Genomic DNA, 12,756 nt, shown 5'->3' with positions numbered 1-12,756 from the left:
AAAATGCCCCGCCCCTGGCAGCCATGTTTTTCAACCACCCGGCATCATTTTTGAACTCTTCCAAGATATTATCGGGATGAATCTTCTTGCCAAGTTTCATGAAGATCGGACAGTAAATGTGGCCTCTTGAGTGTTAACAAGATTTAACTATAGCCATAAAAGGAACAAGAGATGTGTTTGTCAGAAACACAATGCCCCCTAAGGCGCCGCTTTTTCGTCTTTTTTGGACCTTTGACCTTGAAGGATGACCTTGACCTTTCACCACTCAAAAAGTGCAGCTCCATGAGATACACATGCATGCCAAATATCAAGTTGCTATGTTCAATATTTCATAAGTAATTGCAAACTTTACTGTACAGTAAAGTTTTGTGACAGAATGACAGACAGAAAGAAAGAAAGACAGGCCAAAAACAATATACCCCCGATTTATCGATCCGTGGGCATAAAAATGCGCCACCCCTAGGAAGCCATGTTTTTCAAGCAAACATAATTATTTTCGAACTCATCCAAGATATTATTGAGACCAATCTTCTGACCATATTTCATGAAGATTGGACAATAAATGTGGCCTCTAGAGTGTTAACAAAGTTGTACAAAAGCCATATAGAGCCTTATAAGGAACAATGCCCCGCCCCCTGGTGGTCATGTTTTTAAAGAAACCAAAACCATTTTCACACTCATCCAAGATATCATTGGGACAAATCTTTTGACCAAGTTTCATGAAGATCGGAAAATAAATGTGGCCTCTAGAGTGTTAACAAGGTTTTACTATAGCCATATAAGGAAAAATATCCCGCCCCCGTGGTGGCCATGTTTTTCAACCAACCGGCATCATTTTTGAACTTGTCCAAGATATTATTGGGATGAATCTTCTGAAAAAGTTTCATGAAGATTGGACTATAAATGTTGCCTCTAGACTGTTAAAAAGATTTAACTATAGCCATATAAGGAAAAATGCCCCGCCCCTTGGCAGCCATGTTTTTCAAGCAAAGGTTACCATTTTCAAACTCATCCAAGATATCATTGGGCCAAATCTCAAGTTTCAGATCGGAAAATAAATGTGGCCTCTAGAGTATTAACAAGGTTTGACAATAGCCATATAAGGAACAAGAGGGCCTGAAAGGCCCAAAGTCGCTCACCTGAGATAACAAGATATTATTGGAACAAATCTTTTGACCAAGTTTCATGAAGATCGGAAAATAAATGTGGCCTCTAGAGTGTTAACAAGGTTTTACTATAGCCATATAAGGAAAAATGCCCCGCCCCCTGGCAGCCATGTTTTACAACCAACTGGCATCATTTTTGAACTCGTCCAAGATATAATCGGGATGAATCTTCTGACCAAGTTTCATGAAGATCGGACAGTAAATGTGGCCTCTAGAGTGTTAACAAGATTTTACTATAGCAATTTAAGGAAAAATGCCCCGCCCCTTGGAAGCCATTTTTTTCAAGCTAACATAATTATTTTAGAATTCATCCAAAATATCATTGAGACCAATCTTCTGACCAAATTTCATGAAGATTGGACAATAAATGTGGCCTCTACAGGGTTAACAAGGTTTTGACATAGCCATATATAGCCATATAAGGAAAAATGCCCCGCCCCTGGTAGCCATGTTTTTAAAGCAACCAAAGCCATTTTCGAACTCATCCAAGATATCATTGGGACAAATCTTCTGACCAATTTTCATGATGATCTGAAAATAAATGTGACCTCTAGAGTGCTAACAAGGTTTTACTATAGCCATATAAGGAAAATAGCCCTGCCCCTATGTTGGCCATGTTTTTCAACCAACCGGCATCATTTTTGAACTCTTCCAAGATATTATTGGGATGAATTTTCTGACCAAGTTTCATGAAGATTGGACAATAAATGTGGCCTCTAGAGTGTTAACAAGATTTTACAATAGCAATATATAGCCATATAAGGAAAAATGCCCCTCCCCTTGGCAGCCATGTTTTTCAAGCAAAGGTTACCATTTTCGACCTCATCCAAGATATCATTAAGACAAATCTTCTGACCATATTTCATCAAGATTGGACAATAAATGAGGCCTTTAGAGTGTTTACAAGGTTTTACTATAGCCTTATTAGGAAAAATGCCCCGCCCCCTGGCGGCCATGTTTTTCAACCAACCGGCATCATTTTTGAACTCGTTCAAGATATTATTGGGATGAATCTTCTGACCAAGTTTAATGAAGATCAGACAATAAATGTGGCCTCTAGAGTGTTAACAAGATTTTACTATAGCCATATATAGCCATATAAGGAAAAATGCCCCACCCTGGCAGCCATGTTTTTCGAGCAAACGTAACAATTTTCGAACTCATCCGAGATATTATTGAAAGCAATCTTCTGACCAAATTTCATGAAGATTGGACAATAAATGTGGCCTCTAGAGAGCTAACAAGGCAAATGTTGACCCCGCACAACTAACAACGGACAAACAGAGATCACAAAAGCTCACCATGAGCAACTAGCTCAAGGTGAGCTAACAAGAGACAAATTGTCACAAAACCAGGTTTTCAATTTGAAAAAAGACCCCCCCTTGGTTCAAAATAAATCTATTTTTAGTCGTGGCGACCTTGACCTTGGAGATATTGTTGTAATTCTTTAGTGTGACACACCGTCAAATGATGGTGAACAAATGTGCCAAATGATTTTAAAATCTCACAAAGAATGACATAGTTATGGCCCGGACAAGCTCATTTATGGCCATTTTTGACATTTGAACTCAAAGTGTGACCTTGACCTTGGAGATAGCGGCTTAATTCTTTCGTGCGACACACCGTCTAATGATGGTGAACTAATGTGCCAAATGATTTTAAAACCTCACAATAAATGACAAAGTTATGGACCGGACAAGCTTGTTCCGCCCGCCCGCCAGAAAGCCTGCCGCCCGCCCGCCGACATTCGCCAATCTAATAACCAGATTTTTCTTTAGGAAAACCTGGTTAAAAATGCCCCGCCCCCTGGCGGCCATGTTTTTCAACCAACAGGCATCATTTTCAAACTATTCCAAGATATTATTGGGATGAATCTTCTGACCAAGTTTCATGAAGATCAGACAATAAATGTGGCCTCTAAAGTGTCAACAGGTTTTACTATAGCCATATAAGAAAAAATGCACCGCCCCTTGGGCTGGCAGCAATGTTTATCAAGCAAACGTAACCATTTTCGAACTCATCCAAGATATCATTGAGACCAATCTTCTGACCACATTTCATGAAGATTGGACAATAAATGTGGCCTCAAGAGAGTAAACAAGGCAAATGTTGACGCCGTATGATGGACGACATACAACGGAAAAAAGGTGATCACAAAAAACAGGTATTTTGATTGGTTGATTATGTGGCAAACTGGTGTCAATTATCTCATTCCCAAGACATACTAATTCCCACAAATTAACAAGGTGGTTCTCCCGAATTACTAAGTCGTTCCCAAGAATTACCTATGTGTTACTCAGTAATTCCCATGTCTCAACTTGTTCCCCACAAGTTACATGTAAATGTTTGTTCCCATGAACAACAAAGTTATGGGATCATAAAAGGGTTAACAGTCCTATCTGCAGTAAGAACATAATTGTCAAATCTGCAGTGAGAACATAATTGTCCTATCTGCAGTAAGAACAAAACTGTCCTATCTGCCATAAGAACAAAACTGTCCTATCTGCAGTAAGCACAAAACTATCCTATCTGCCGTAAGAACATAAATGTCCTATTTGCAGTAAGAACATAATTTGTCCTATTTGCAGTAAGAACATAATTATCCTATCTGCAGTAAGAACATTATTGTCCTATCTGCAGGAAGAACCTTATTGTCCTATCTGCTGTTAGAACATAATTATCCTATCTGCCGTAAGAACATAATTGTCCTATCTGCAGTAAGAACATAATTGTCCTATCTGCAGTAAGAACATAATTATCCTATCTGCAGTAAGAACATAATTGTCCTATCTGCTGTAAGAACAAAACTGTCCTATCGGCAGTAAGAACATAATTGGCCTATCTGCCATAAGAACATAATTGTCCTATCTGCAGTAAGAACATAATTGTCCTATCTGCAGTAAGAACATAATTGTCCTATCTGCAGTAAGAACATAATTGTCCTATCTGCAGTTAGGACATAATTTTCCTATCTGCTGTAAGAACAAAACTGTCCTATTGCAGTAAGAACAAAACTGTCCTATCCGCAGTAAGAACATAATTGGCCTACCTGCAGTAAGAACATAACTGTCCTATCTGCCGTAAGAACATAATTGTCCTATCTGCCGTAAGAACATAATTGTCCTATCTGCCATAAGAACATAATTGGCCTACCTGCAGTAAGAACATAATTGGCCTACCTGCAGTAAGAACATAACTGTCCTATCTGCCGTAAGAACATAATTGTCCTATCTGCAGTAAGAACATAATTGTCCTATCTGCCGTAAGAGCATAATTGTCCTATCTGCAGTAAGAACATAAATGTCCTATCTGCAGTAAGAACATAATTGTCCTATCTGCAGTAAGAACATAATTGTCCCATCTGCAGTAAGAACATAATTGTCCTATCTGCAGTAAGAACATAATTGTCCTATCGGCAGTAAGAACATAATTATAGTGATGTGTAGCAAACATGCCAACATACCAGTATGTTTGTTTGGTAAATAAAAACCCACGTGTCACATCTGTGCCACTGGTCTAAGTTATGTCGACAACATTAGTCGTGTGGTATAACTTCTCTGCCAATCTGCGTTGTTACAATAACAACAACACAACACCAATCTCCATGCGCCACCCTCTGGCTGTTGCCCCACATGAGGGCACCCACTCTCTGTGCTTTCAGCACCTGTCTCTATGCTCAACCTCCATACCTCCAATCTCCACACCATCTCCATCAACTAAAACCATCCACGTATTTATATCCATTTACAGGGTTGCATAAGTAAACATATCCATGTATAAAGCTAACGTCAAAAACAGGTGTTTCTGATAATGGTATGAACACTATGCATATGCATCATGTTTATAATCTCTTAAACATGATAGTTTGACCTTTATTTAGCACTTACTTTAATAAGTGATAACAATTAACAATAGTTAGCATATCCATTATCAAAGCGCTGAAGGCACTGGAGATGTTCGCTATTGCATAATTTAAGACGCAATTCATTTTTGAAAATCAATCGCAAGTTTAAAATGAACACACGCCATTCAACTTTATAAAGTGTGTGTCATAGCGCACGGGTCGAATTTGTGTGCACTTTTTATCATCCTTATTATTTCATAGAAATAACAAAGACAAAATAAAAACAACATGCTTTTTGGAAGTTCTGAAAGCATAGAAAGTATGATGAAAATGGTTATGCGAACTTAATATAAAGAAAATTTGCAGTCACCATCATATTAAAGGAATATTTTTCTAATATCAAATGACTATCTCACCAAGAATATAAATTCATAATGAAAGTTCCGTGTACAAAATTTTTGATTTTTGACACCATATACAAATTCAAAATATACAATAATCTTCGCATCTTGTATTTGGAGGAATAAAAGTATATAAACATTGCTGTTTATGCTTTACTTGTTACCCGAGCAGTTCACACGGTGTCAACAACGCTAACATAAACATAGGTATAGAGCACTAATGCACTTTTAGGCGTAGCTGTTTCAGTTTTCATCTTAGTGACTTTTACATAACGCCAACAAACACACATGAATATTTTCGAATATTTAATAAGCTGATTCGAGATACAACCTCTGAATTTTTGCTAAATCACTGCGTATGTGCTCAGTTCAAAGGATGCAGCACTGATCAGTGTAAGGAATTCCGGACTTCTCTCTGTATGCTCAAACGACACAAATTGTGGCCCTGTTACAATTACGCGTTACAATCAATCTCGCAGAATTTCACTTTCACCTCCAAGATGAGTAAACAATCATTAGCGAAATAGTAAAGTGTCACGATAAGAGAAAATCGTTTAATTATCATACCACAATGTTTGCCGTACTTGGTCAGCACGTCTGGAAATCATTCCTTAATGTGTGGATAGGCTGCCATTATTAACAAGTTTGCTATTTTGAATTCAATTTTGTATCAAAAAGCATTGTTCTTAAATGTGGCAATTTCAATTCGCAATGAGATTTGTAATGACCCTCGTCATGCGAAAATGGGTCTTATTCCATATTCGCCCATCATATAAATAGCCCACTCAGCTATCCCTCCTTCTGGTAAGGAGAAACATAGCATATTGAGTGATTTTAAAGCGAACAGCATCGCATATGGCCTGACTGCGCAAAAGCACATGTTGGGTTTAACAAACGCTTGCCGAAACGCATAAGACCCATTTTCGCATGACGGCGCTATTGACGTGTGATTTAAATGTGTCGAAAGAAAACTGCGTTTAAATCAAATATAAACATACGATATATTTCGATAGAGAAGAAAGATACTCATAACAAGGCATATGAGGACACATATGAAGTTCTCTCCCGTAGTATATTTTTTTATTTTCTCACACTAATGTGTGGTTTGACAATGCTAACACACATTTCATGCGGTGAATATGCAGCTTACAAGTGAAAAACACAACACAATAGTTTAACTTTGTTTAATTGTATTTAATTATTTAGAAAAGTAAATTGCTAACTTTATTTCAAAGTCAGCGTATACGCCGACTACATTTTTAAAAGACATTTATTGTTATAAATATATTTAATATAATATATTTAGTTGTTTTCGGTTTTAGCAATTATAATGCATTTTCGATGTTGCCTATAGTATGCCTGTAGTAATTGATGAACTCATATCCAACTGTCTATGTATTGAGAACTGTGAATATAAACAAGCTAAACCTTCTACTAACCTTCTACTTTTGCGTTGCTAGCACCCGTAAACACAAAAGATCGCCGCTACTCTTTATGCAGAACCAAAGAACGTTTTTATAAATACCCGCTGTAGTAGCATGAACGAGGTTATGAAACAGGTCATTCGTATTATTATTATAAATTGTTTGTTATATTCGGGTTTAGCGATTATGAAACATTTTTTTTTGTCTATCGTATCGCTGAAGTTATTGTTGGACTTGTGTTCAACGTTTTATAAATTGAGAATATAAATAAGCGTCAACTTTTTCCCGAATCTCTCAATTTACGACCTGTACTACGTAATTGAGTTGTATGTGAGAGCGTAACCTATTGCGTTGTTATAACCCGTAAACTTTTCTTTGTTTATCGACAGGCGCATCTATTAATAGCCTCATATCATGAATGCCAAAACACCCGCGAAAAAAGAACCACGTGACCAAATAGGACGCTAAACGCAAATACCATGTGACTACGACTTTTATTGTCGCTCCGCAATTCCTTTGAAGCCGGAGCCTTGTGTTTGCTATTACGTAAAGAATTGACCTCTAACTGAAGTAAGCAAAGAAAACGCAGCACCCAATTGACCCATTCCTTCTATGTGCGAAGGCAGATTGAATTTTACTAATGTATGGTTTGCCTATTATAACACACATTATAATGCGGTAAATATGCGACTAACAAGTAAAAAATACTATAATTATACTTTTGTTTTGAATTAAGTTATTTTGAAACCAAAATTCCAAACCTTATTTCAAAACAGCATGACTACATTTTTTAGAGAATATTCTTGTTATATTTAAATGTTTTTTTAACAGTTTCAGCGATAATGAAACATTTTTTATGTTGTCTATCGTATCCCTGTAATAATTGTTGAACTCGTGGTCAACGTATTATTAATTGAGACCTGTGATTATAAACAAGCGTAACCTTATACTAGTCAAAGACCTATCAATATACATAGGTCTTTGTACTAGTGCGTTATTCTCATCCGGACTCCCCTTTGTTTATCGCCAGCCGCAGAGTTATGAATGAGCTGAGCGAAAATACTACGTCACGCAGACGCAGCAGAAAGTGGACTATTTTAATCATTCATAAACAATCTACTCCGCGACACGTACATTACGATCATTGTTTATTGATTCTTTTCTATAAAACACCGTTCGAAAATATTGAATGTAACACGATATTAATATAATGTTTCCATTTGTGAATACACATAATTGGAGAACTCAAACCTCTTGCATAAATTATACAACTCTTTCTTGCGCGGATACGCAATCGGGTATTGGGTTAATCATACCTAGGCCGTATCGACCTGAATTTCACATCAAGCACATTAGACGGTCGCTAAAGCGACCATCTAAAAATAGTGTTAAACCTAATTAAACATGTGCTGACAGACACTCTTACAATAAGACTTATGACAATACAATTCATTAACCCACATAACATTCACTTGTTTGATCATTGAGGCTGTAAGTGGTCTCTTCACACCACAATTGGATGCTGTGAGAGCTGTACGCTGCATAAACATTGTCCCTAAATTAACTATTCAAACGTGTTGTGATTAATTTAAACTTGCATATTTAAACAGCATTAATTTAATCTTGAAAAGTTTATTTTGTACAATGTTATTTAACATACAACTGAAGTGCCATGGGCACTTTGATAAATTATGTAGAACATACATCTTCTGTACATGTTTGCACAGTCCAATTACAGATATTAATACATTTATATATGTTTAATTATATATATAAGCCGGTTAGCTTAAGTAAATTCTGAATAATATACCAGTAGGCTAGACCATAAGCAGACATTTACAAACTAAACCAATGTCAACAAACAGAAATGCTTGGCTAAAGTAAAGTGTTTTGGTTAAAGAATCTTGTTAAGCTGACCAGGGTTTTGGATGTCCCAAAAAAATTATACCAACTAAATTTCACTAAGTTAAAAAATTATGGCCATTTTTGTTGATTATTACAATACTTAAATAAATCAAAATCTGATAAAAGAAAAAAAAGTAATAATATAAAATGAATTATTATTATTCAAAATAAGCAGCATGAAATTTTCAATAAAGTGAATGCACACTTTTTAATCAAACACAATTCTACTATTTTTTTTGTCTATTTTGATTTAGAACCTACAAAACTCTTCAGACTTTATAAGTATTTTATTACTTTTATACTTAATTTATGGTGTTTCTGTTAGGTACCCTGCTGATCATGAATAAGCCTTTTCCCCCATAGGAAGCAAAGTGAAAATGGCTTTTGCAACCAGCATAAAACCAGAACAGCCTGCACTAACTCGCAGTCTGTTCAGGTTTTATGCTGTTTGCTGCTTTTCAGTACCTAAGAGTTGAAAATGAAGCCTTTAAAACTTGAATTCAATAAGAAAGGTATTTACGGTAATTATATTTATCCTATAACCAGATGAAAATCGATAGTATAACGATTGTATAAACTTTACCTTTATACTATCGCTATTTTTAGACCATGGTTTTCCGAACTCTATCTTAAGAACATTATATGTGACGTCATAGCAAATGATGACGTTGAAGTAAATAAACACTTCGGAGTCAACTTGGAAAACAAGCGCTGTTTCTTTGAATTTTAAAGTATTTTTACTCTTTTTGAACGATAAACGACCACAAAATAATAGGATAAAGAGAATATTATGTGAGTGTCGGATAGAGATCAAGTTTATCATGCTCGGCTCGAAACTTTGTAGCGCTTGGCAAGCCTCGCACTACATGTTTCTCAGCCTCGCATGATAAACTTGATCTCTATCCGACACTCACATAATATTCTCTATGTAACTTTCTTAAGGAATACAATTGCGTCAAAATATGTATGTAGTCAAAATATGTATGCAAGTGGTAAAGGGTTAAAATACAACCTTTTTATTAACATTCAGCTATATAGACTGGCCACCAACCCAACAAGGGAAATCGCAAAGCAGACGACCCATGTCAGGGAGCCAGTTTCGTTAAAATTAAATTAGTTTATATTCAGCCATATAGACTTGTCACCTACCCAACAATGGCAATCACAAAGCAGGCAACCCATGTCAAGGTGCCAGTCTCATAGTAGGTGGACGTGACAATGTCCGCCTGGCAGAACTGACACTTGATGCGCACCGGCGACTCCCTGAAGTGCTGCACAACCGTGTAGGCCGGTTGAGCCACCACAACCGTGGTTGCCTGCTGGCCGTACTGAGCTAAAAAGGAAGTAAGAGATCACTTAATTACAATACATCTTAGGCTGTTTTGTAAGATGAAAAGAATGACAAGCAAATGAGCTGTGCTCTGCAAAAACTTGGATTAATGCATGTGTTTAAAGTATTTGCCCACATTAGCCTATGCACTCCACAGGCTAATCAGGAACAACACTTTCCGTCTACACCGGATTTCCGCTATGAAAATACCTCCTTTAAACAAAAAATACCATCAGTGTATAAAGTGTTGTCCCTGATTAGCCTGCGCTGACTGCACAGGCTAATCTTGGAGACTCTTAATGCACATGCACTTAGCCCTGTTTACACAGAGCAAGGCCCATTTATTTATAATAATGTTTTTGCTATTTTGTAAGATGACAAACAAATAAATAACATCATTTTAATCAAGTCTAATTATTTCTCTGCTCATTGCTTATATCTATTGCAATGAAACATTTATTGTCCCCATTAAAGTTTTGAAATAAAATACTTAAAAAATTAAACTGTTGAAACACTTTAAGTTAATGTTCTGTACAGTGGTTATATTGATTTGGTCAACAATTTTATCTGTTCATGAAATATAAATATGTCAAATAGATTCTGGGTTGCCCTACCGTGACACATTGAAAACAAGGATGATTCATGATAAATGATATATGTGACAAAATTGATAAAGTAATTAGTTTATTGAACTTAAGTTTTCAGTAAACAGATAATATTCCAAGCATTCAGGTTAATCTTAGCAAAATGTATTCAAATTATTCCAATAGCAAATGTGTAGAATTTAATATATGCACCAAAATAACAACATTTCAACATACATTAATTAGTATAACCCGCACTAAGATAGTGACTTAATCACGTTATTCATCCCAATCCCTTATCTATTGAAGTCTATTTATTAATCTTGGCATAAATCTAAGTAATTTTGTGTAAATGCAGTTGTCAATAATGTATTATATCCTTAATCATACAAACATTAAAATGCACATACATTTTGCATCACAAAGATTATATGAGCTGCATCATGCCAAAATATATCTCTTAACCCTTTACCACTTAAAAGCAAAATGAAAAGGGCTATGTGCAAACAGCATAAAACCAGAACAGCCTGCGAGTAATTCGCAGTCTGTTCAGGCTTTATGCTGTTTGCTGCTCATCAGTATCTTAGGTTTGGAAATGAAGCTTTTAAAACTTCAATCTAGTAAGAAAGGTCTTTAATTAAATTTAACTTTCTAAGGGACTACAAATGCGTAATAATATGTATCTAAGTGGTAAACAGTTAAGCTAAATGCTGCCAGCAAAGCCGCAGACCAGCCTGTGCAAATGCTACCCAGTGGGCTTATGAGACCACAAAGCCTTGCTTTAATTTATATATGACATAAGACTTCCACACGGACTACTTCTGAGGAAACAGTTGCAAATTTTGGTGAATAAAGCAGCATTTATCATCACGATTCTAACGAAATGGACGACACAAAATAACTTTATTACCAGGATAACCTTGCTGGGGATGACCTGGTCCCTGCTGTGGATAACCTACAAGAATAGCAAATTAAATATAAAATTGTGAAAACAATTGATGGTTTTCCTCTGTCAGCACTTGAGTCAAGGTAAACATTGCAAGCGCTTTGCCACAGTCATTTAGTTGATTGTAAAATAACAGTTAAGGGCCAATGGTATCAATGTGCAGGAAGATCTCTCTGAGCTTACATAGACAGCTGGACTAAGGTGTATGCTAAACCAAAGACATTCACTTTATAGAGTCAACTGTGGTAATGTACAAGCAAAGGGACTGGTTCAATGCTGAAACTGTGAAAACAAGGTCAATAGTGATGCTGTAAGCAGTAAGTTAAAGACAAAAATAGTCCATTCTGAAACAAAGTATGTGCATAATTCCATAACATTAAGCAGTTCACAGAAAACTCATGCAAAACACAAATTGTAATGCATGGGGTGGAGTAACAATAGACCAGTTGAGATGCATGGTATCTTAATGTACTTCATATACAGAATATCATCATAAATATACATATTATGATTGTTTGACATCTCTTAATTTACGGCATAAATGGTAAAATTTTAGGGTATATTATTTTTTTATGATAAAAAAACAATATAGATGACAATTGTGAAAATCATAATGCAACATTGCCTAAAGTGTGACTTTCCATAACACGTTATCAAGTATTTACTTGCATTAGAAATGAGTCGTAAAGACAGTGATGTCCTCATATTCTGCTTTTGCCTAAAAACCTGACTTATGCCACAAAAAACTCATCCAAACTATGAGAAATCAGACATTCATACCCTGGTTTATACATTTGTAAATTTTCAGCCCTCAAGCAATAATATATAACACACAACACACGTTTAAAAAGGTTATTTTTGCTACAAAAGGGGCCATAGCTCAGGTTGTTTAAAAAATATCCTTACCACTATTTGAGTTAACTTTGATTATGTAAAAAATAATTATTTTTTTTCTCAGATTTTATTTCAAGAAAGGCAGAAATAGTATTGACTGGATAAATAAGATAAATAAGTCTTAATAAGTGATATATCACTACCCAAATTTAACTTTAAATGAACAGTACATTTATACTCATTTATATTCAAGTCAATTAAAAATTCTTTGCTTAAATATTTTTCCTCCTTATTATATAAAGACATTCATAACACCTTTACA

At 35.7% G+C, this 12,756-nt stretch overlaps 1 protein-coding gene across 5 annotated transcripts in view; it reads right to left on the bottom strand.

Annotated features, from left to right (window-relative positions):
• The window catches only part of LOC127867407 (lipopolysaccharide-induced tumor necrosis factor-alpha factor homolog), a 191,717-nt gene that overhangs the window by 75,420 nt on the left and 103,541 nt on the right, over window positions 1-12,756 (bottom strand). For 3 of the 5 annotated variants that reach the window (XM_052408530.1, XM_052408529.1, XM_052408532.1), the window contains exons 7-8: window positions 11,565-11,609; window positions 9,890-10,073 (exon numbers count right to left, since the gene is read on the bottom strand). The exons of 1 other annotated variant lie outside the window; for it this stretch is intronic. In XM_052408530.1, the coding sequence (XP_052264490.1) occupies window positions 9,890-10,073; window positions 11,565-11,609 (229 nt within the window). The remainder of the gene's footprint in view (window positions 1-9,889; window positions 10,074-11,564; window positions 11,610-12,756) is intronic. One more of the 5 variants, XM_052408528.1, reaches the window with a different exon arrangement.

The sequence above is a fragment of the Dreissena polymorpha genome, chromosome 2 (assembly GCF_020536995.1).
Source record: "Dreissena polymorpha isolate Duluth1 chromosome 2, UMN_Dpol_1.0, whole genome shotgun sequence".
NCBI lineage: Eukaryota > Metazoa > Mollusca > Bivalvia > Myida > Dreissenidae > Dreissena > Dreissena polymorpha.
The sequence above is the reverse complement of the archived record's forward strand: the minus strand, read 5'-3'. Positions and strand labels throughout refer to the sequence as shown.